Source organism: Mustela nigripes, chromosome 7 (assembly GCF_022355385.1).
Source record: "Mustela nigripes isolate SB6536 chromosome 7, MUSNIG.SB6536, whole genome shotgun sequence".
In the NCBI taxonomy this organism is placed as follows: Eukaryota; Metazoa; Chordata; class Mammalia; order Carnivora; family Mustelidae; genus Mustela; species Mustela nigripes.
This window is the reverse complement of record NC_081563.1, coordinates 26030708-26054909: the sequence shown is the minus strand read 5'-3', so window position 1 is coordinate 26054909 and position 24202 is coordinate 26030708. Positions and strand designations below refer to the sequence as shown.

The 24202-nt window shown below is 35.6% G+C and overlaps 1 protein-coding gene and 1 long non-coding RNA gene across 3 annotated transcripts in view; one reads left to right on the top strand and one right to left on the bottom strand.

Moving 5' to 3' along the window:
* LOC132021269 (uncharacterized) overlaps positions 1-6214 on the top strand; it is a 40593-nt gene extending 34379 nt beyond the window's left edge. The window contains exon 3 of the long non-coding RNA XR_009405280.1: positions 1384-6214. This is a non-coding gene — a long non-coding RNA (uncharacterized LOC132021269). The remainder of the gene's footprint in view (positions 1-1383) is intronic.
* The window catches only part of YIPF4 (Yip1 domain family member 4), a 41372-nt gene that overhangs the window by 4655 nt on the left and 12515 nt on the right, over positions 1-24202 (bottom strand). The window contains exons 2-6 of one of the 2 annotated variants that reach the window (XM_059405405.1): positions 21768-21921; positions 20135-20306; positions 17104-17181; positions 11393-11506; positions 7852-8244 (exon numbers count right to left, since the gene is read on the bottom strand). In XM_059405405.1, coding sequence (XP_059261388.1) covers positions 8107-8244; positions 11393-11506; positions 17104-17181; positions 20135-20306; positions 21768-21921 — 656 coding nt within the window. In that variant the 3' untranslated portion in view covers positions 7852-8106. Of the gene's footprint in view, positions 1-7851; positions 8245-11392; positions 11507-17103; positions 17182-20134; positions 20307-21767; positions 21922-24202 lie in introns of those variants that run through there. The other variant, XM_059405406.1, reaches the window with a different exon arrangement.

The following is a 24202-nucleotide window of genomic DNA, read 5'->3' as shown; positions in this document are numbered from 1 at the left end:
TTCTGCTAGGAATCTAGATGTAATACCTAATATGAAGCACCTACCTTGATACAATGAAAATGAAAGCCACACACCCAAAATGGCTCAACAAGAAGATAAAACAGCCTGAGTTATTGATGACATTAAGTTGCCATATTAGTCCTGGATTATATATCCTTGGATTTCTTAAGTGAGAAATATAAACTCCTATTTAATGAAGCCATTGATCATAGGGTTGCTTCTTATAACCACATATGTTCTTATCTGATGCAGTACTCCCACTTATTTAATAATTCATATCCCTCTAATAATTTCTACATTCAACGTGGGGCTCAAACTCACAATCCCAAGGGGGTGGCTCAGTTGGCTAAGCATCCAACTCTTGCTTTTGGCTCAGGTCATGATCTCGGGATCCTGGGATGGAGCCCCAAGTGAGACTCCCCGCTCAGCATGGAGTGTGCTTGTCTCTCTCTCTCTCTGCTTCTCCCCCTGCTTGCATTCTCTCTCTCACTTTGTCTTTGCCTCTCTCAAGTAAATAAATAAAAATAAAAATAATAATAAAAAAAAAACAAATTCACAACCCGAGATCAAGAGTTGCATGCTTTTCTGACTGGGCTAGCCAGACACCCTGATAATGCATCTTTTTGTATAAATTTGACATGCTACCATTATCATATACTAATTTTCCACATATAATTGGGTCTGTTACTGGAAATGCTATTAATCTAAATTACTTCAGTATTATTAATAGCTAACATATAAGCTAATGTTTATTGAATACCAGGACAATTCAAAGGATGACAACCCTTTGAGCCTTAATCATTTAATATTAATGTGTAGTACTTGAAAGCCTAAAACTAACAGTGGACTTTAAAAAGTGGAAAAGAAAGGATTAAAGGATTAAAAAGGCAAGCAAAGATGTTTCCATTATTTTTATGATGGACTATGGTAAAAGGCAACTACACCTATGCTGCTAAGTGGCAACACTGTTATGCCATGCTGTAATGAAAAACACTAGGTTTGAGGTTTGGAGACAAACTTTTTTTTTTTTTAAATTTTTATAAACATGTAATATATTTTTATCCCCAGGGGTACAGGTCTGTGAATCGCCAGGTTTACACACTTCACAGCACCCACCATAGCACATACCCTCCCCAATGTCCATAACCCCACCCTTCTCCCTACCCCTCTCCCCCCAGCAACCCTCAGTCTGTTTTGTGAGATTAAGAGTCACTTATGGTTTGTGAAGACAAACTCTTAACTGGTCGGTCAACAGTGTTATTTCAGACACTAATTTCCTCATCTGTATAATGAGAAATGATTATACTCATTAGATGATCTCTAAGGTTTTGCCGAACTCTAACACTTTTTTTTTTTTAAAGATTTTATTTATTTATTTGACAGAGATGACAAGCAGGCAGAGAGAGAGAGGGGGAATCAGGCTCCCCACTGAGCAGAGAGCCCGACGACGTGGGGCTCAATCCCAGGACCCCAGGATCATGACCTGAGCCGAAGGCAGAGGCTTTAACCTGCTAAGCCACCCAGGCGCCCCTGACTCTAACACTCTTAAAGACTCATGATTAAGGCTTTGAAATTCACTGGATGTGGATCTGAGTTCAGGATTCAACGATCAGGTTTATGTATGCATTCAAAAAGTACTCGGGATAAACTGATGAACATGTCAGAAAATGTCCTATCCCAGTGAAGCTTGCATTACTGTGGAGAATAACAATAATAATAAAGATGGGAAGTAATAATTTACCTCTGTTAAAATGTGTCGCCTGTCTAAAACAATTTAAAAAATATAAGACTGCATTGTAACACACACACACACAGAGAAGACATAAAACATAACAGCTTAATGATATATGATATTAAAAACCAAACACCCATGAAAGGAGTCCTTCTCATGACTCCAAATACAAACCTTCTCCTTCCCCAGTAAGGGTAACCACTATTAACCTTTTATAGCGGTCACTTTATTTTTTATAAAAATGACTTGGCCAATTGGATTGTGGTAATGGTTGTACAACTATACAAACTTACTAAAAATTATCAAACTGTATACTTACGATGGATGAACTTTGTGGTGTGCAATATTCCTCATTAAAACTGTTTAAAAAAGACTTTGCACCTCAGTATGTATCTCTAAACGCTATTGCTTAATTTTGCCTCTGTTTGAACTTCATATAAATGGAGTAATACAGGGTAAGTTCTTTGGCTTCTCCTTTGTTCACCCATAATGATTGTGAAACTCTCCACGTTACATATGGTTTTAGTCATTCATTTTCATCGTGTAACATTTCATTGTGTTACACCTATATATCCACTCTATGTTGATGGACATGCTGTTTCCAATTTTTGGCTATTATGAATCATGTTACTACGTGCATGTCTCTTGTGGCATATGTATATGCATTTCTGTTGGGTATATATCGAGAATAGAATTGTGTATCTTAGCTTTTAATATTAAAAACACGTTTCTGATACTGTACTTCTTAACAAAAGCCATGACAAGGAAAACATGGCTTAGAATGTCAGATATGGACTACTGCCAATTTAACCTGTTCAATTTCATGAACTACTGAACTTCAGCCAAATGAGTTTTCATTTCCTTCTACATACCTACTATTCTCTGTCTAAATAGTCTTCCCTCCTATCTCTGCCTAGTTGACTTCTTTTTTTTTGAAGATTTTATTTATTTATTTGAGAGAGAGAGACAGCAAGAGAGGGAATACAAGCAGAAAGAGTAGGAGAGGGAGAAGCAGGCTTCTCGCTGGGCAGGGAGCCTGATGTGGGGCTCGATCCCAGGACTCTGGGATCATGACCTGAGCCAAAGGCAGATGCTTAATGACTGAGCCACCCAGGTGCCCCTGCCTAGTTAACTTTTACTTATCCCTAAGATTTTAGCTTGAGCATCATGGCTTTTATTCAATGATAGATTCTCTTGCTTTCTCAGACCTATACTTCTTATTTCTCCACTTGCTGCAATTGTTTTACAACTGTGAAACTAACTGGCGATCTCTCCAACCATACTGCCCCTTAAAGTCAGGGTGTGCATAGGTGGTTTCTGCATCACAGTATCCTTGCACTTAGCACAGCACCAAATAGGTCAAAGAACTCAATAAGTACTTGATGCATATCTACCTTCTCTTCACAGTCAGGGTACCAATTCAAATGTTGTTTCTTCTGAATGTTTTGTTCTTGGGGCCACCACCGATACCATCCTTTGAAAATAAAGTTTTATTATGCAAAAGATTGTCCTAAGTCCCATGGGCCAAAGAAAATTGAATATGAGGGACTTAGCACCTAGACCCATCATCATAGAGAATAATTCTGCATAAAGCTTAGAAAACATGGGAGTGTTTACCATTTGATAAGCATACTATTTAAGTGATACTTCACATAGCAACTGATTAATTTCACAAAGGTGAGCAGGGTCATAATAAAATCAAGCAAAAAGAGGGAATTTCAATCATTTACTTTCAACATAATGTGAACAGCAGCAATCTACTTTTCTATTATTTTTTTTTCTTTATCACCAGAAGACAGATTTCTCCCATAACCAGTCATTCTGTGTAATTAATCCTGTATAAATACTTTGGTATTTTGACATCAGTAAAGTCTGCTTGTTCAGTTTTTAATAAAAATTGCTCAGTGGCAACTATTGTAGAAAATCCAAGGTTTCTGTTCTTGATACATCTAATTTACTTATATTCCAAGTGTTAATTTAACAGAACTATTATAGGTAGCAAAGTTTACTTCCCCACTATATTAATAACCTTCATATGCTCTAATTATAAGTTAAATGTAAAAACTGTACAAAAAGTATTTTTCCTACCAATACCTAACTTATAAGAAAATCTCAGTGACAGCATTTGTATAGCTCCGAATGGTCTAGAAAGGATGTTGAAGAAATTTTTTTCAAGCCCTTGCAAACTATTAATATCTTCTAAGTAAAAACTTGTGGATACTAAAACTGAAAATAACTGAAACTGAAACTAAGTAAAGTTAAAACCAGGGTCACTACCAACATACAGTGTTTAAGACTGGGAATTATTTTACTAGTGCCATTAAAAAAAATTTTGGGGGGGGGTGTCTGGGTGGCTCAGTGGTGGTGCCTCTGCCTTCGGCTCAGGTCATGATCTCAGGGTCTTAGGATCAAGTCCTGCATTAGGCTCTCTGCTCAGTGTGAAGCCTGTTTCCCCCTCTCCGCCTGACTCTCTGCCTACTTATGATCTCTCTTTCTTTCTGTCAAATAAAATCTTAAAATAAATTTTTTTTTAAGATTTTATTTATTTATTTGACAGAGAGAGATCACAAGCAGGCAGAGAGGCAGGGAGAGAGAGAGGAGAAAGCAGGCTTCCCGCTGAGCAGAGAGCCCGATGCGGGGCTCGATCCCAGGACGCTGAGATCATGACCCCAGCCGAAGGCAGAGGCTTTAACCCACTGAGCCACCCAGGCGCCCCCAATTTTTTTTTTTTTTTTTTTTTTTTTTGAGAGAGAGTGTGCATGCATGCAGGGAAAAGGGGTGGAGGGAGAGAGAGGGAACCTCAAGCAGACTCACAGCTGATCTTGGAGCCTGATGCGGAAATTAAGAGTCAGATGCTTACCACAGAGTCACCCAGGAGCCCCTTACTAATGCCACCTTAATCATCCTGACACTCTTTCCTTTAATTAACCTCCAACCATGCTGCAACCTCAGCATATCAAAAGAATTTCAAACGAGAACCCTAACCTTAAGCTTCCGGTATAATAATATGCCGTGTACAGGGAATTCTTTCAGATCACCACACTCCCGAGAGACATGGGTAGTGTCCGAAGTTTATACCAGTCTGTTGCAAAGAAAATATATTCACAAGTGGAACTTTTCTCAGAAAATATCATGATTTGAAGTTCAAAGATCTAAGAATGTCTAGACTTTACTGATGTCAAAATCTTATTTTTGGATTTATTTAAGAAGTGGCAACAGATTCTCAAACATATAAACTATTGCCAGGAAATTATACAAATGAGAAACAATACAGAAACTGTGATTCAGTTTCTTAAGGGAAATTAAAGAAACTGTTTATGAAAGGATGATAAAGCACTATTATTTTACGTTACCAGAGCAGAGAACTGCTTAGGGTGATTTTTAGCTCTATTAAGCCTTATTTCAGTCTGCCATGCCACGCAACCAGAAAGAAATATATTAATACAAGCCTCTTCAACTACAAACAAAGAAAAATTAAAAAAGAATTGTACGGGGGGCGCCTTGTTAGCTAAGTAGGTAGAGCATGCAACTCCTGATCTTGGGGTTGTGAACCCCATGTTGGGTGTAGAGACTACTTAAAAATAAAAATCTTAAAAAAAAAAAATTATATGGAAGATATTATAACTTCAAAATGGCGTCACAATTCCCTAGAGCCTAAAACTGGCTAAAATATACATAAAAATGTAAAAGACAAGTAAATAACAATCATCTTAAAATATTCAACTAGTTTTGCTGAATATGAAAAATACTGTTTTTATTAGTTTGTAGAAGCTTTGTTTTATTCAATGTTTAACTACACTGGAATTTTAAAAAATAAATTTGACTAAATTTTAAATAATAAAAATATCTACTTCATTATTTTAAGTCAATGCAAATTTTCACTAATTTAAAACTCTATATTAGCATTTTAATATTGGGGAATTTTTGGAAACATACATTGTTATATATAAAACTGTCTCATAATAGACCTTACAAATAAGCAAATTTAATAATGGTTCATAAAGCTTTATAAACCTTCCTAACTTGTTTAATACAATGAAAATTATAGATTTTAATTTTTAATCAAAATTTCAATTATTTTACAATCACTTTGAAACAGAAGTAAATATTTCTCATAATTCTCCTTTTAATGATTAACATTTATCATGATTACTACAACTGGTAACACTTAAAAACAGACACACACATACACACACACAACTAGAAGACACAATCTGGCTAGTTCTGTCTTAAAAATACTAATAAACTAATAATTAGGTTGGAATCATGACTTAAAATCAATATGACTTAGAAAATATTATGCTATAAAAACTCAAGGAAAGGACATTGTCATGGTCAGCTTATCACTGTTAGTACTGTACCTTGTACAAATTTACAAGTCATTTCCAAACTGACAATTTGTTTTAACGACCTTGCTTAGCACATGAAGATGTTGGCTGGGCTTGTAACATTATGAACTGTATCTACATAGACCCTGAGCATCAGGGTAGTTCTCACGATTAAATGCTATTATTTTTAAATACCTTTTTAGAACACAAATACCTTATCTTACATCATTAGGGAATAAACATGATCCACATATGTAACCTTTTATTCACATGTTAAAGAAATGACAGCTTAAAAAAATTAAACCATTTTTTGATAGAATGGGTCCCCAAATGCCTTGACTTATTGCTTAGTAAAATATTACCCCCTGGTACCAAACCCCCAGCTTCTTAGGGAAGATTCCAGAGTCAACACCATGTACATCAAATATAATAATTCATTGTAAGAAAGTACTGACTTTAGAAATTCCTTATACGTGACAAATATTTATTTTACAGTTGCTGCATCTGTAGTTATTGATCCTTCCTCATAACTTCATATTATTTTAGGCTCTAGAAATTCTATCCCTCTGGGTGCTTCTATTTGTTGCCCTAAGCTTGTTTAAAAAAATTAGTTTATGTAATTTTCTTATTACTCTACCTCAAAGATAGTTTCTCACTTTTCCTGCAGCTTAAAATAGGTTTTTTTCTTTTCTTTTCTTTTTTATAGTGGGAGAAGGAGTGAAAGGAGGGGAGACAGGCTTGGTACCTTTTTAAGACTTGCCTGAGAGTTGCTGGGTATTTCCTGACACATTTGGCTGCTAAAGGAATACATACTAAGAGATGGCCATGGCCATGTTAGCACATTGAGGACAGCAGTTAACTCCTCCAACTGAGACCAGAAAGGATAATATGATAATTTGCTAACAGTTATCAGGCATTTGCCATTTTATGGACATAAATATTTTATCTACTTTACAAAGTAATAGTAACTAAAGTACATGTAGAGTCTATGAAATAATTTGCAACAAAAATTTTATTAGCTAAATTTCTTAGGGCTTAACAAATACTGTACATTTGTTAGAGTACCTGATACTGGTTAGTAATACAGGACAAGGTGTTCTAAAGCAAAACACAGCTGGGAAGCATTTTATTTTTTTCTACTTCATTTAACATTGTTCAGGACCACAAGGTTTTAAAGGTCTCTTTCCAGCAACTTTTATAACTTAGGAGTACCACTTAAAAATATTTGCTGATGCTATAAATATTAGTATTTTCTACATATTAACAATTATAATAATGCCATATCCATTAAACCTCTGTTCCTTTGGTCAGAAAGATGAACAGAAACTGAAATCAGACAGTTAGGCATTCAAAAAAGTTTTTTCGAAGCATAACCAAGCAAACCTACGTCAGCAACTGTTAAAATTAGTTTTAGTTAGACTTCTTAATAAGGACATACTGAAGCACAAGTGAGACTTTTTAAAGTATATACAATACAAAAAACAAATTTAAATTTATAAATAAAAAGATTAATGGCCAAATTAAAGAATGGTTAAGCATCAGATTTAAAATATCTTAACTTTTAGCTATTCAGAAATATATTTTGTGACTAATAAGAATTATTTCATAAATATATATGTATAAATATAAATATATATCTACAGGATCTGTGATGCAGGAGAAAACCCTTTAAAGAAAAAAAAATTGCACTTTTAGATTATGAGGATGCTGCCATATTTACCCTTTGAATGAAATATAATTGCCATTCCAGGTGCTTTTGGCACAAGTTTTTAGGTGAATATTGACACAATCTTAAAAACACAATGCTTTTATATTTTATTCACTGGAATATGAAGAATCAAACAGAATTTGGAATTCTGACCCCCAAAAGTCCAGAAAACTGCAAATGCTTAATTAAATACAAAAAATATGGTTTTAAAAAGACCTCAAAACTGCCTTTACATGTAAAATTTTACCATCAACAGGTTTTCTTCAATCACCTCAGCAAGAATTCCCCGACTACACACAAATGTAACATTGCCTTTTTCTACTCATATATGACTTGAATCACACCCCAGTATATAAGGACAAAAAATAAATGTATAGTAAAAAGATAGGATAAATCAGGAGAGGCTTTTTGGTCTTGAATTCTTCACCCACTAACAATGAAGCGGCACTGTAGGCAGCCCAAAACACACCAAACAGCTTTAAAAAAACAAACAAAAAAGACAAAAGACAGCATATTAGCAAGTCAATTAACATTTTTGGTATCAGAGAGTAAAATAAAATTAACAGTATTTTCTTAAAACAACCCTGACAACCAACTGTGATAAACAGTACAACTTACTGAGAATGTTTAAAATTATTAAAAATGTCTTAAAAATGTTTGTGGTTGTTCTGTTCCTTGTCTTATGCAAACGAAATCTTTTGTTATCAAACTTGTCTCATCATAGAAATCACCTGGGTGCCTATTAAAAAGAGAATCCCAAGGGGCACCTGGTTGGCTCAGCTGGTGGAGCATCAGACTCTTGATCTTGGGGTTGTGAGTTTGAGCCCCATGCTGGGTGTGGAGCTGACATAAAAATAATTTTTTTTTTTTAAAGATTTTATTTATTTGACAGAGAGAGAGATCACAAGTAGGCAGAGAGGCAGAAAGAAAGAGATGGGGGGGGGAAGCAGGCTCCCTGCTGAGCAGAGAGTCCTAAGCAGGGCTGGATTCCAGGACCCTGAGATCATGACCTGAGCCCACGGCAGAGGGTTAACCCACTGAGCCACCCAGGCACCTCTGAAAAATAAAATCTTAAAAAGAAAAAAAAAAAGAATTCTGGGACTCATTCTAGCTCTGTTGAATCAAAATCACTAAGGAAAGAGTCTTGTTATCAGTCTTTTTAACAGTATCCCTTGTGATTTGGGCAACTTTTGGGCAACTGCTTCAAGAAATTTGGCTGCTGAAAGAAAATGAATTGATCATTACAAAGTTAACCTTCTCCTGCTTCTTCTTCTAAGAAGTAGAAAAACAGATTAAGTGAAAATTTTACACGTTTATTAAGTGTAACAGCGTTTTCCCAGGAATAGGTGAAAGTATAGAGTTAAATAAAAAGCAGGAAAAAAAATAACATTTTGGTCAAGAATTTAACTAAATAAAATGTACCATGGTTTTCTGATTATACACATAACCAATCTTAAATTATTTCCACTAGAAATTTATACAGTACTTATTGATATAGTAATTTTATAGAGTAAAATGAGAGGAAGAACTTCAAGGGTAGAAATCAAGGAAACTATGATAGAAAAAGACTTGACACAGGATAGGATTTCTCAACCTTACACTACTGACATTTTGGTGCTGGATAATTGTTGTAGAAGCAGTCCTGTGCATTGGAGGATTTCTGGCAGTATCCCTGGCCTCTACCCACTACATATTACCAGAAGATTCCACTCTTAACCCATTTGTGACACCCTAAAATGTCTCCAGACATCGCCAAATGTCCTTGGGAGGCAAAACTGCCCTTGAAAACCACAAGTAGAGAGGTTAAAAATAAATATTGGCAGGCTGAAAATGTGTTTGAGATGGTCCAATTTTCTACTGTGTTTTTTTAAATTAAAACAAAAATAACTACAAAATATTTTAACTTTCAGAAAAGTATAGGGAAAAAATAAGATTATGATCAAATTGCATTTGTATGTCAAACATTTTTTGTTATAAATAAATGGTTAAAGACTGGTAAGAGTTATACAGATTTAATGTTAAAAAACAGTGCTGGTAGATTAATCTGTACTCTAATGCTAGATTTAAATAAGAGTTTTGCAACATATTTCTCAACAAATTTTGGACTGAAACAAACATATAATACCTCACTATACAAAGAAGATTAATTAACTAGGAAAAAAAAATTTGGTGAAGAAAAATCTGAAGTTTAAAACAACTGTATCCTAAATTTTTAACAACATAAAAGACTGCCATTTTGTAATAACACATTCTTAAGCTGCATAAAGAATATTAAGGACCAACTTTCAGCTAAACTCGATTACCAAAAGTGACCAGAGGACACACAGTTTTATCAATTTTGGGAGTAGTCTCAGAAGTATTCAGTCTTTAACCCAACTTAAAACTGAATGATTCAGTAAAGTGGTGTGTTCACTAAAGTTAGGCCAGCAACGGGACTAGCTTCTGTATTGCAAGACTTGTAAGCTAACTGCTAATAATGCCAATTAAAAAAAAAAAAGAAATTTTAGGATTAGAATGGAGAGAAAAAAATGATATTCTACTTGGTCTATAAAGTGTTCATGCAGTTCTAACATACAAAGATGTTCTCAAAATATCCTTTTATAATATTTGTAATGACAATAGCTACCACTTAAGTGCCTACTCTGTATCAGATATACATCCTTTACCATCGAGATAACAAACCCTAAAAAACAGTTGTCAAGATTCCCAATTTGCAGAAGAGGATAAGAAAAGATATCCCCCTGCAAGGAAGGCAGCAGGTAAGTGGAAGAAACAGAATTTGAATTTAGAACTGACTGGTTCCAAAATCCATACTTTTAATACTTAATGCTTATATGTCAGTATTAGCCTGTAGTTACTCAATTCTAAAAGCAATCATTTCTCCTATATATGAATTAGTAATCAACTTTAAATAAAACCAAATGTTATAAAAATTAAGTGGCTCTAATTAAAAACAAATACTTTAAGGTGAAGGCTACATAATGGCAGTTCTGAAAGTGGTAGTCTTAAGTTCTACATATTTTCATAAAGAAAATATTACATTCATTGTATAATTTACCTACATGTGCTAAGGCATTTATTTCCCAAAATTTATACTTTCCCAAAATTAATACTTTATGTTATCATTAAATATTTAATATGGGTCTATATGTTAATTTAAATTTAACACAGTATAAAGAAATCCTGATCTCTGGAATATAGAAAGGCCAATTTATTACAATCATGTCTATTATATTTGATAAGGCAGTTATTATTTAAATAAGAGTAACATTAAATAAATGTCCAGTAAAATTTTAAATAAATATCTCCCATAAAATCGAAGTCATATGAGATTGTATTATAGAGAAGAAAAACTCAACATTAAAAAAATTATCTGAGTGTAGCATCTTATAGCCTTGTTTGCTCTTTGTTCCTTGCTCCCCTTCTAGACATACATTTTAATTTCTGGTGATTAAAATGGGAAAATAAAAGAAATAAAATTGGTAAAACCAATGAGTGAGATCACTGTTTCAAAACATTTAAAAATATATGACAGTTACAGATTACAATCTTCTTAGGCAGATACAAGTATACTTTAGTTCCTGGAAAACAGTTCATTACTTTTTTATAATATACAGTACTTACTTTTATAAGTGTAGATACCACTTCAAATGATCCAACCACCAGAAGTATAGGGGCTATTACAATGAGAGGAAGTAGTGAATATCCTATAACTCCAAGAACTTGGCCATATGCAACCTGTGAATTTTAATGTTTTAAGTCAATATCATAGAAATCAAGATAATTATTTTAATCACCATAGAACATCACATATTCTTAGTTATACTTACGTAAACACAGGAAGAAATCATGAAGTATATGCTTTATATTTCAAATTATCATATTATCTGCTATGTTCCTGGATAGTCTCATCAACCCACCATAGCTTCAATTATAATAAACATTCTGATGACACCCAAATCTACATTTCCAGCCCTCTTTCCCTTTCGAGACTTATGTATCCAATTATCTTCATTATACCTACAATATACTTTCTTGCTACCTCCCTTAAAGTTGTAGAAGGGTTATTTAAAGGGACTACAACTAGTTTATTCAAACAAAAAATTCAAGGTCTAAAGAAGCTATGTGTGATACATACAGACTACAAAGGAAGGGAGGGCAGGCAGGAGAGACTAAAGGAAAAAATATTTGGTGGCTACTGTGTGCCAAGCTCTGTGACAGATCAAGAGAGATCAATTGCAGCAACAACTCTATCAAGTAGGTATTACTATACCACTATGAAGAAACTGAATTTTAGAGAGACAAAATGCTTTGTTCAAGAAAGTAAAACTGGCAGGATTAAGAGTTCAAATTAAGATCTAGATTTTTTTTTAGAAGATTTTATTTATTTGAGAGAGAGACAGCACGTGCACCTGTGTGTGACAGGGTGGGGGGGGGGGCAAGTGCAGGTTGTTGGGGGAGAAGGATAGAGGGAGGGGGAGAGGGAAAAGCAGATTTCCTGATGAATGTGCAGCCTGTCAGGGGGCTCACTCCCAGGATCCTGAGGTCATGACCTGAGTCAAAGTCCACACTTAACTGAGTCACCCAGCTGCCCCTAAGATCTAAGTTTCTTTTCTTTTCTTTTCTTTTTTTTTAAAAAAGATTTTATTTATTTATTTGACAGAGAGAAATCACAAGTAGATGGAGAGGCAGGCAGAGAGAGAGAGGGAAGCAGGCTCCCTGCTGAGCAGAGAGCCCGATGCGGGACTCGATCCCGGGACCCTGAGATCATGACCTGAGCTAAAGGCAGGGGCTTAACCCACTGAGCCACCCAGGCGCCCCAAGATCTAAGTTTCTTAACTATTACATCAACAGTCCTAAATTACCAAAACATTTAATGATACCTATTTTCATATAAATATTACATTGGGTTGTGTCAAAGATACAACAAATAATATGTGAACAAATATAATCTTAAGTCTCCATTAGAATTATTTTAAATTTTTATATGCAGAGTGAAAAAAGTTTCATAGGTAAATGTTATTCCAAATTTATTCAACAGTTTTAGGTTAAGATGATGGATTGAACACATTTATTTAATATCATTCCCTCCTGAAACTATACTAAAAGGGAAGGCGGGGGAAACCCTCTAAAACGGGATAGAGGGAGGTAGAGTCTTAAGCAGACTCCATCCTGAGCGGGGAGCCTGATGCGGGGCTCGATCTCAATGGAGCGAAATCAAAAAGATGCTCAAGAGACTGTGCCAATCAGATGTACCCATGAACTTTTTTTTTTTTTTTTAAGAGGCATAAACAAAGGAAACTAAACCATAAAATATCTTGGGATCTGAAAACATAGTACACACCTCGGAGAAACAAAGTAACAGAGAAATTCACAGAGGTCATGTAGGTTGGTCACTGTATAAAGGAGAACTGGTTCCTAACTGATATTTTAAAAATGTATAAACCTGAAGGCACACCTCAGCACACACAAGAAGTGATAACTAAAGGCTCACCAGGTTGTGGATGAAATCTTTGTGCACCTTCCAAATACAGATAATGCAGATCAAGTTCATTATCATTGTTTATATATCTTAGACAAGTCACAATAATGTAAGCCCCCAAATATATATGAACCCATGAATAAAATGGGAAAAAAATAATACCTCAAAAGGACCAGGAAAAAAAAGTCTGATCCTAAACTCTGTAAGTTTAGATAAGACACATGATATAAAGAGAATGAGTGTAATGAAAGAAAAGCCATTTACAAGAATCAAAGTGTTATTTTGTATAAGATAACTGCATTACTTTGGAGAAAATAAAGTTTGACGAAAGCTACTTCCTCCTCTTTTATAGTAATTTTCAGTTGTGACACTTTATGAATGATGGTATTTTCATATTATTCTTTGCCTAGTGCATAATTGCATAATCTGTATTACAAAATAAAACTATGTGCTTTGTTTTATTGTATTAATAAGTGATATAATTTTCTTTTAAAAAAGAGGCTAAACAGAATAAGAGAAGATGGGACAACAGCAACATAATCTTGGAAACTGGAAAGCAGATAACTAAACTAAGTAACAGGCTTGGCAGATCTTTCTATCAAATAGGAGAAAAACGTTTAAGGTCTCTGCATTGAGCCATCAATGTTCTTAGAGAGTCAACACCCACAAGATAACTGTGCCTGGCATCCTCACTGCTTTAATCTCTCCACAGAACAAACTGCTAGAAAAAACAAAAAACAAAAAACAAAAAGCAAAAGAAAAGAGAATAAACTGCTAAAATTCCTAGGTTTACAGTAATTCACAAAGTCTTTTTTAATGGGGCAGCAGTTCAGAAGATGTGGTTCATGGGCTACCGAGGGTCCCAGAGACTCTTCCAGAAGATTGGAAGGTCAAAAGTATTTACTATAAAAATAATAAAACATTATTTGCCTTTTCTCATCGGATTCATACTAGCAGGGAAAAACAAAAATGGGTAAAATGTGCTGCTTTACTGTGAATCAAGGTGGCATAAACTATACTAGTAGTTACTGTACTCTTCACTACTACACAATCACAGAAAAAGAAAAAAAGCTAGTTTCACTTAAGAATATCCTTAATGAAACAGTTAAAATGATTAATTCTATTAAATCTCAGCTTTTGAGTATATCTCTTTAACATTCTGTATAACAAATGGGAAGTACATAGAAAGTCTTTTTTTTTCTTTTTAAAGATTTTTTATTTAGTTATTTTTATTTATTAATTTGACAGACAGAGATCACACGTAGGCAGAGAGAAAGGCAGAAAGAGAGAAGAGGAAGCAGGCTCCCTGCTGAGCAGAGCCGATGTGCGGCTCGATCCCAGGACCCTGGGATCACAACCCGAGCCAAAGGCAGAGGCTTTAAGCCCCTGAGCCACCCAGGTGTTCCCATTTTTTTTTTCCTAAGATTTTACTTATATGTCAGAGAGAAAGAGAGCACAAGCAGGGGCAACAGTAGGCAGAGGGAGAAGCTCCTCCCCAAGGAGCCTGACACAGGACTCGATTCCAGGACCCCAGGATCATAACCTGAGCTGAAGGCAGACACTCAACTGACCGAGCCACTTAGGTATTCCCATAGGAAGCATTTCTGTTTTATCCTGGTTCAATGGTTATCCCAAAGAAAAGCGCTTCTATAACTGTTTGAGTGAAGTGTTGAGTTAGATGTAATTTCAAGTAAAAATGGAACACCATTTTTACTTGAAAGAACAAGTGAAAGAAAAACTATGGTTATTCAGAGTTGGGTATCATAAGCGTTTTTTTTTTTTTTTTTTTAATATTTATTTATCTGAGAGAGAGAGAGAACATGCATGAGAGAGAGCACAAGTGGTGAAGAGGGATAAGCAGGCTGTCCATCCACCAGGGAGCTGATCCAAACTTTAGCCTGATCTAAACTTAAAGATGGGTGGATATATTAATTAATGTGATTTTCTGATATCGTACAGTAAGACGTGTCAACATCTGGAAGATGTGTAAAACTTAGTGAACCAATGTCTTCCAAATAACCGTGCATGCGTAAAAAGATCCACTCAAAGTGAAATTTTAATGAAACAAAGTATGAAAAGTTCATTAATATTGTTTGAGATTCCTTACTGCAACAAACCTTTAAGAAGCTAGGACTTATTAAATGTAGGTATAGTTTCAGAGAAGAACATCCATAATCATCTGAAAAAGCTATTAAAACACTCTTTTTTCTGGATGCCAGTTAAGCAACTACTTTTGGCTCAGGTCATGATCCCAGGGTGTTGGGACTGAGCCCATATGGGCTTCCTGCTCAGTGGGGAGTCTGCTTCCACCTCTATCCCACCCCCCACCTCCCGCTTGTGCACTTTCTTATTTTTTTTTTAAGATTTTTTATTTATTTAATTGTCAGAGAGAGAGCGAGCGAGAGTGAGCACAGGCAGGCAGACAGTGGAAGGCAGAGTCAGAGGGAGAAGCAGGCTCCCTGCGGAGCAAGGATCCCGATGTGGGACTCGATCCCAGGACACTGGGATCATGACCTGAGCCGAAGGCAGCTGCTTAACCAACTGAGCCACCCAGGCGTCCCAATGCACTTTCTAAAATAAATAAAATCTTAAAAAGAAATACCCTTCCTTTTCCAATTCTATGTTTAAGGCCTTCTTTTTCTCATATACTTTAACCAAGACAATGTATCATAACAGACTGAATACAGAAAGCAGATATTAGAAACCAGCTTCCATTAAGCCAGACATTAAAGCTACCTGCAAAAATGCAAAACAATGCCACTCTTAGCACTTTTATGTTTTTGAAAAAGTTGTTTTTCTTTAAAATGTATTATTATTATTTTTTATATAAAAAGCAGTTTGGGGGCGCCTGGGTGGCTCAGTGGGTTAAGCCGCTGCCTTTGGCTCAGGTCATGATCTCAGGGTCCTGGGATCGAGTCCTGCATCGGGCCCTCTGCTCAGCAGGGAGCCTGCTTCCCTCTCTCTCTCTCTGCCTGCCTCTCTATCTACTTGTGATCTCTCTCTGTCAAATAAATAAATAAAATCTTAAAAAAAAAAAAGTTTGGTTTTTGAAAAAGATTTTATTTATTTATTTGCCAAAGAGAGAGAGAGAGATCACAAGTAGGCAGAGAGAAGAGAAGGGGAAGCAGGCTCCCCATTGAGCAGAGAGCCTGATGCGGAGCTCGGTCCCAGGACCCCGAATGACCCAATCTGAAGGTTGAGGCTTAACCCAATGAGCCACCATATTATTTATGGACACCTGGGAGGCACAGTCAGTTGACCATGGACTCTTGGCTTTGGCTTGGGTCATTTTATTTATCTGTCATAGAGACAGAGTGCAAGCACAAGCAAGGGGAAAGGCAGGCAGAGAGAGAAAGCAGGCTCCCTGTTCAGCAGGGATTCAGTCCCAGAACCTTGGGATCGTGACCTGAGCCAAAGGCAGACACTTAACCGACTGAGCCATTGAGGCGTCTCTGGTTTTACTTTTAAATGAATAAATACATATTCAAAAATTTTATTTTAATTTCTAATATGATAAGTATTAATAAATAAAACCCAGACAAAAAAATCTCCTTGGGGACCTGAGATCAAAAATTTGAGAAATGCTGTACTAGAAAATAAATTATGTTTCCCTAAAAAGCTGTACATTACTTATGGGTGGTATGGGATCTTTTCTTTCTTCTTCCTTTCTTGTAACCTTTATTGAGCATGCACAATCCCAGTATGTTGATCTTCTTAGGGGAAGTAGTGTAACTTAAAAGCAATTCTGGGACAAGAATTAATTATGATGAATATAGCTACTGATAATATGTACAATACCAAAAATAAAATTTATGATCAGAAACAAAGGCTATTTTCAAAATCAACTACTTACTTCTCCACCAAGTACTCTGGCCAGTAAGAAAATTGTTAGGGAACCAAATATCCAAATGGTTATAATCCATGAGACCACCTTAAGGGGGAAAAAAAAATTCATGCAATTAATAGCTTTGTACCAAATAAGGTGATAATTTCCCTCAAAGTCAATTCTCTGCTTATGTAAGACAGTTTGGGATATACAATTTCAGGTCATAGAGACTTTGAGTTACCAAGTATCTTTCCAAAACCTAGTAAGAATGCAGTATGTTAATACAATTTTATATCCAAATGAAAATTTAGCAATGATCAATTGCCTAAGGAAATCTCAATATTTCAAGATCTCTGATGAAAAATTACCGCAAAAAATGAGCAAAGTATTTACTTCCAAACCTCTGGTTTACAACATCTTGCAAGGAGAATTCATCCCTATAAGAAGTTATAGGTCTTCTCCCAAGGTCTTTAAAATTTACATTAATTATATATGTAAGTGGGAGATATTTCAGGTAATTTTAACTCCTGAGACTTAGTGTGATAATCATATATGCCTCTATCTCCAAGTTTTATCTGCTTGCAGGGTCTAGAAATAATGAAGACCCAACAGCAAAATAAGCATACTTATTGCCCAGATCCTGGTTTCTAAGCATCATTCCCTGATAAAAGGAACTAGGATTCTTTTGATAAATAACTGATGCCAGGGTTGGGGCAGGGGAGATAAAAGGAGAGCCCAGAACACTCTGTGGACTTAGAAGGAAAGGAAATGCTCAAAGAACTAATGGGAAGATGTTGAAAGGACACAGAAGCTAACCTGAAGGAGTTCCCAATGCTTAAACTGGAATAATCTCACCAATAAAATAAATAATTATAGCACTGGGTTATAATCCAGAAAATAAAATAAATATTCATGATTCCATATTGACATAAATAAATACAACAATATTTAAGCAATGGCCAAGTACGGGTAGCTATTCCATAGAGAATACCAATCAATACATGTGGAAGGAATGAGGAAAACAGAACACCACCATGCAGTAAACACTATAGTAGTAACTGCTGAACTCAAGATCCATCAACTGATGTTAAAATTAGTGAGCTAAAGTTTGAGGAGAAACACAATGTCTGCATAGTCATAAAGTATCTCCACAAGATACTTATTTATTAATTAAAATGGAAAAATAGCAACTTTACTGTGGAGGAACTGGGCAGATACCACCCTATCACCTAATCAAGCAACCAATGTTAAAGGCACCAGTAAAAGATATATCAATATCACATATTCCCTAAGAGTATACGGAGGACACAAAATAGTATCCTTGCCAAAAATTCATGACCCCAATCTAGTCACAGAAAACATCAAGTAAAACCCAACTGAGTGATGTTCTACGGAGGCAATAATCTGTTTTTAGTTTTACAATCCTTTGTTCAAATGAAAGATTATACAAAACAGATAAAATTAGAGATGTTCCAGGTGAAGGATTAGTGGTGAGTAGTAGACCAGAATCCCCATCCGACTTCTTCAATGCATATTTCCAACAGAATACTTGATATAAACTATTGATCTAAGGTAAATATTAATAAGACTAGTGTTATATTACACTAAGGATCTTGCTATTGGGAGATTATTCTGGATTATCCAAATGAGCACTAAATGTAATCACAACTGTCCTTTAAAAAAGGAGGGAGAGGGAGTTTTGACTACAGTAGAGAAGAAGTAATGTGACCACAATAGCAGAGATTATAGTCATGCCACCAGAAACCAAAGAAAGCTGACAGCCTCTAGATATGGGTAGAGGCTTTAACCAACTGGAGCCTACAGGGGAGTCAGCCCTGCTGACATTTTGATCTTAGCTCCTTCAAGCTCATTTTGAATTTCTGACTTGTTTAACCGTCAAATAAATTTTCACTGTTTTAAGCCACAAAACTTGTGGAAATTTGTTACAGAAGCAACAAGAAATGAATTCATTTCTCAATCATTCAGTGATAGAGTTATTTTTTACTTCCATAAAGCCTTAAGCTAGGGATTAAGGAGTAATGTGTATGTTGCTTTGATAATAAAGATAAAGCCCCTGAGAGTAAAAGTATTTTTTTTTAAAGATTTTATTTATTTATTTGACAGATAGAGATCACAGGTAGGCAGAGAGGCAGGCAGAGAGAGAGAGAAAGAGAGAGGAGGAAGCAGGCTCCCTGCTGAGCAGAGCCTGATGTGGGGCTCAATCCCAGGACCCTGGGATCATGACCTGAGCTGAAGGCAGAGGCTTTAACCCACTGAGACACCCAGGCGCCCCAAAACAAAGTATTATATAAAAACAAATTCTGATGGAACCCTTGTCATTATTTATTAAAGTATTTACTATTATGTTTTGAAGTAAGCTCTAAGCCCAGTGTGGGGTGTGAACTCACAATCAAGAATCATGTGCTCCACTGACTGAGCCAGCCAGGAGCCCCTAAAATATTTATTTTGAGAATAAATAAAAGGTAAGAACATGTTGAGTATTGTGTTTCAGACTCTTCATCCCTTGGGAGAAATCATAAAGGGCAAGGGAAGCCCTTTTGGTCACTTTGGTCACTTCAGCTTAGCTTAGAGTAGTCTCATCTGTTTACCCAGTTGCAATGCAATTGTTAGTACTTTCTAGAAGAATGATGATGTAAAAGTTTGGAAAGCATTAAAGTACTCCTCACTTATTTAATTAAAAAGAGTTCTAGAGATGAACAAGTTGGAAATAATGTGTAAAAGTAAAGCATTTCTTGGAGTGCCTGGGTGGCTCAGTGGGTTAAGCCTCTGCCTTCAGCTCAGGCCATTATATCAGGGTCCTGGGATCGAGTCCCCCATAGGGCTCTCTGCTCAGCAGGGAATCTGCTTCCCCCTATCTCTGCCTGCCTCTCTGCCTACTTGTGATCTCTCTCTGTCAAATAAATAAATAAAAATCTTAAGAAAAAAAAAAAGTAAAGCATTTCTTAAACATAATGTAGCATTACAGTTAACATTTGGCTACTTTTAATTTTAAAGCTCTTAAAATATTTCAATTTTCTATAAAGTAACATATACTTACCCTAAATTGTCCATACAATGATATCATGGAAAAGAAAAGAACAACAGCCAGAGGACCCCAAAAGTCAGGATTGTCCCTCACCACTTGTCTGTTAAAACCAAGTGATGGCATTGGCATCAAAACACACCGGATTTTGTAGTAAATATCCTTTAGATCGATATCCAGTTCCTCCCTATAATATAAAATAAAAATTCTTAAAAAGCATGCATTTCTGAATACTGAGACAGCTGCAATAAAATTAAAGTTTAAACATGACAGTGTCGGGCGCCTGAGTGGTTCAGTGGGTTAAGCCACTGCCTTCGGCTCAGGTCATGATCTCAGGGTCCTGGGATCGAGTCCTGCGTCAGGCTCTCTGCTCAGCAGGGAGCCTGCTTCCTCCTCTCTCTCTCTGCCTGCCTCTCTGCCTACTTGTGATCTCTCTCTGTCAAATAAATAAATAAAATCTTTAAAAAAAATATGACAGCGTCATCTCCATTGGTCAACAAAGCATTGCATTTTAAGTACGGCATTTCACTGATTCCATGGCGTACATTTTCAACATTTTAACCTCTCTAAAATCAGGATGCTTGTCACAACTGCTGGTGTCGTACCTTGTCAGCCTGGAGTGAAGCCAACTTCTTCCAAGATCTGCCTTTCCATTTTACAGTCTCCTGGAGTAACTGGGGTAACTTTAAATAAAATCTTCTGCTTGAGCCCTTGACCATACTGATAATTCAGACTGCAATCCTATGAGAACTGGTGTGGGGTTTCCATTCTCAGGGGTTACTTTTTTTCTAACAGCCCACCCACTGCCAAACTGAGACAAGCAAACATCCTTGCCGCCTCTTTTTGTAGGGTGGGTTGTTTCCCATTTATCCCTACACTAATAAGATAGCCTTTTGATGTCTTGGCTTTATGCTGCCTTACATACTGTTTCCTGCTTATCGATGAACATAAAATAATTGCATCTTATAACTCACTGTTTTAAAAATTTGATGAAAAACAGTGTATTAATATTAAGAAACAGAAAATTTTAACACTTAATCTACCAACAATTACCACAGAGATTAACCTGATAATGCCTTGATTTTACAGAGCTATAGGTTCTTCCCAAGCTGTTAAATTCTTTCCTTTTTTTTTTCTCAAATGATAATCACTTGAAAAATTTCAAGTACTATGAAGAAAGTGAAAGACTTCCTCTAGTCCTGCCAGTGCTACCTCTAAAATTTCTGCATGGGAGAGATTTTTTGGAGTGCAAATCTTTGTGGAGGTTTAATTTGCCTTAAACTTAATTTCCATAGCAAGCAGTCTGCTTTTTTACTTAGACTGGATGTTTACTTGAGATAGCTCTAAGCCCAAGTAAGCCCTAACAGTTTGGAATATCTGTGTGTGTGTGTGGGGGGGGGTAGGTACGTGCACGTGAGTGAGACAAATATACAGAATTACAATTCTTTCCATTTTTGCCACTCAATAGGGTTAAAATATTCTCATTATTTTAATTTTTCTAAATACTAGTAAAATTGAAAAGCACCTAATAGTCTAACCAAAAAGGTTAAGATCAGCCATACTTGTATTTAAATAACACAAAAGAATATAATCATCCCACAGACTAGTTCCAAAAAACAAAGAAACACATATTATGATTTTTACATACAAGAGTGGCTTGTTATCTTCAGGATCATCATCTTCAACTTCCAAAAGCCAGCCATATCCTCTTTGTCTCAGAAATGTAGTAGCTGTAGATTCTTTAATAAAATCTCCACCAAGGTTTAATTTGACATCCGGAGATGCTATTGAACCACTGAGATCTTAGGAGGAGAGAGGACAAAACTATAAAAATCAAGGTAAAAATGTGTGACTCTTAACCTACATGAATATAATATTTAAGTAAAATAATTATCATTTGAAGATCTCTATGAATATCTGCTATGGCATATAATCCTATTTTACAGCTGATAAATAACTAAAAACCATCTTTTATTTTACAACAAGAAAATGAAAGATGAGGGAAGTGAAGACGTTTAAAAGATTTCAGATAATTGGTGAGACCAGTAAAAGAATCTTAGACTTAAAACAGCCACTTTATATGGATGATATAAACAAAATATATTACATGGTATCATTTTGGATTCCCTTCATTATTATGCACACTATGTGCTTCAGAACAAATTGACTGTATAAATTCTAAAGGCATTATCCATATATATGTAAACTATTAGATAAAATTTGTTAAAGAAAAACTGCAAATGGCTTTCCCCTACATTTCATGTATTTATTTACACATTCTTTTCATTTAAATCACCAAATATCTATGCTAAGTGCTTTGTATATTAACGCTTGGTTCTGGACAACTTTGACTAGTAAGAGTTCCCAGCTATTTCAGCCCTTTTCTTTATATAATGACATCATTTATCTTTAGTTTGGGCAAAAATGAAGCTGTTTGGGGATTTTTGTTTTGCTTTTAGGGCAACTCTAAAAAGGAGTAAAGAGATTCAGTTATCCACATTACAAAATAAATTCCATTCATAGTCTCCACAGTGCCTTAGAGGTTACAGATAATTAAAGTAGTACAAATGCCACATTTTCTGGTTGAAAAACAAATGGCAATAGTAAAGGAACTGAGGTCATACAGAAATTAAGTAAAAAAAAAAAAAAAAGTAGGACCAGACAATACACACTATTAAACAACCATTGCTGCTGTTAACTAGAAGCCTCATGACTGGAGTGGTAGTTGAGACAATAATCTTGGCAAAGACAAACCAGAATAGTTTTATTTTATTATTTTTATTTTTATTATTTTTATTTTTTTTTTTGTTAAAGATTTTATTTATTTATTTGACAGAGAGATCACAAGTAGGCAGAGAGGCAGGCAGAGAGAGAGAGGAGGAAGCAGGCTCCCCGCTGAGCAGAGAGCCTGATGCGGGACTCGATCCCAGGACTCTGAGATCATGACCTGAGCCGAAGGCAGCGGCTTAACCCACTGAGCCACCCAGGCGCCCCAGAATAGTTTTAATACAGACTCTCCTTACCTGAAGATCATATACAATATAAAGAGCTTAATTTGCACATTACTCCAAATTCTAGGTTACTTTTTGAGAACTGCTATTAGAATTCTGGCTTACACTTCAATTAATGACTGGCTCAATTATGAGTCACATCTTAATCTGGTCGTGACAACTCCTGCAATTAATTGTAACAAAGTTTGTATTCTGGGGATAAGTCCTAGTTTTAGCTACTGATACAGCAAATCATTAATGTCCTCTGTCTCCAGTTTCCTACTCAAAATACTTCCAGGTTAGCAGTAGATGATTCTAAAAAGTTTTTAAAAGGGAGTTGACTCAGCTTGAAATAAAATGCAAGTATTTTTGAATTCATGTCCTTCCCTATTTAGTCTAAAAATAGTTCCTGTAAATGCTATCATAGAATCTTGAGACTAAAATATTCTCTGAAATTACTTTCTGCTTGTTTCAATCTAAATTAAGAAATAAATAAAAGAGGTGAAATGTAACTAAAATTCCATTTCCAACAGGTACAAAGAGTGCTTTTCTCGATTTAACAAAGGGAAGATTTAGATCAGGAAGTCATTAGTATGGCAGTAACATTAAAGGTTTTAGAATTATGAGGCAGGAAAGGACCTTAACAACTGTTTCCTGGCCTCCAGAAAGGACTGCACCTAACAGTCCTTAATCTAAACCAAAAAAAGGATATAGAAATTATAGTACTAAAAAATGCTGTGATGAAGAATTTTATGTTCAGCAGTTTGTCATAGCATGGATGCCAGAACCTCAAAAAGGCACCTTTAGCTTCATTTTGTAGGTTTTTTTTTTTTAATCCCATTTACTATAAAGTAGAAAAATATCATGGACATATGCAGGAATGCCAGTAATAGCAGTCTGACACATCCCTTAGTGTTCCCAAGATATAATTAGGTGTGGGTATAAAAAAGCAACAGAAAGTCAAAAAACTTGTAGTTAGCTTAACATGTTGACAAGAATGTCAGAAAACAAGAAGATTCCAAACTACTCCAGGAGCACAGGTTTCTTAAGTTAAACCAGAGTTAAGAACCTGCTAGCTTGGTTGTCAACTCCA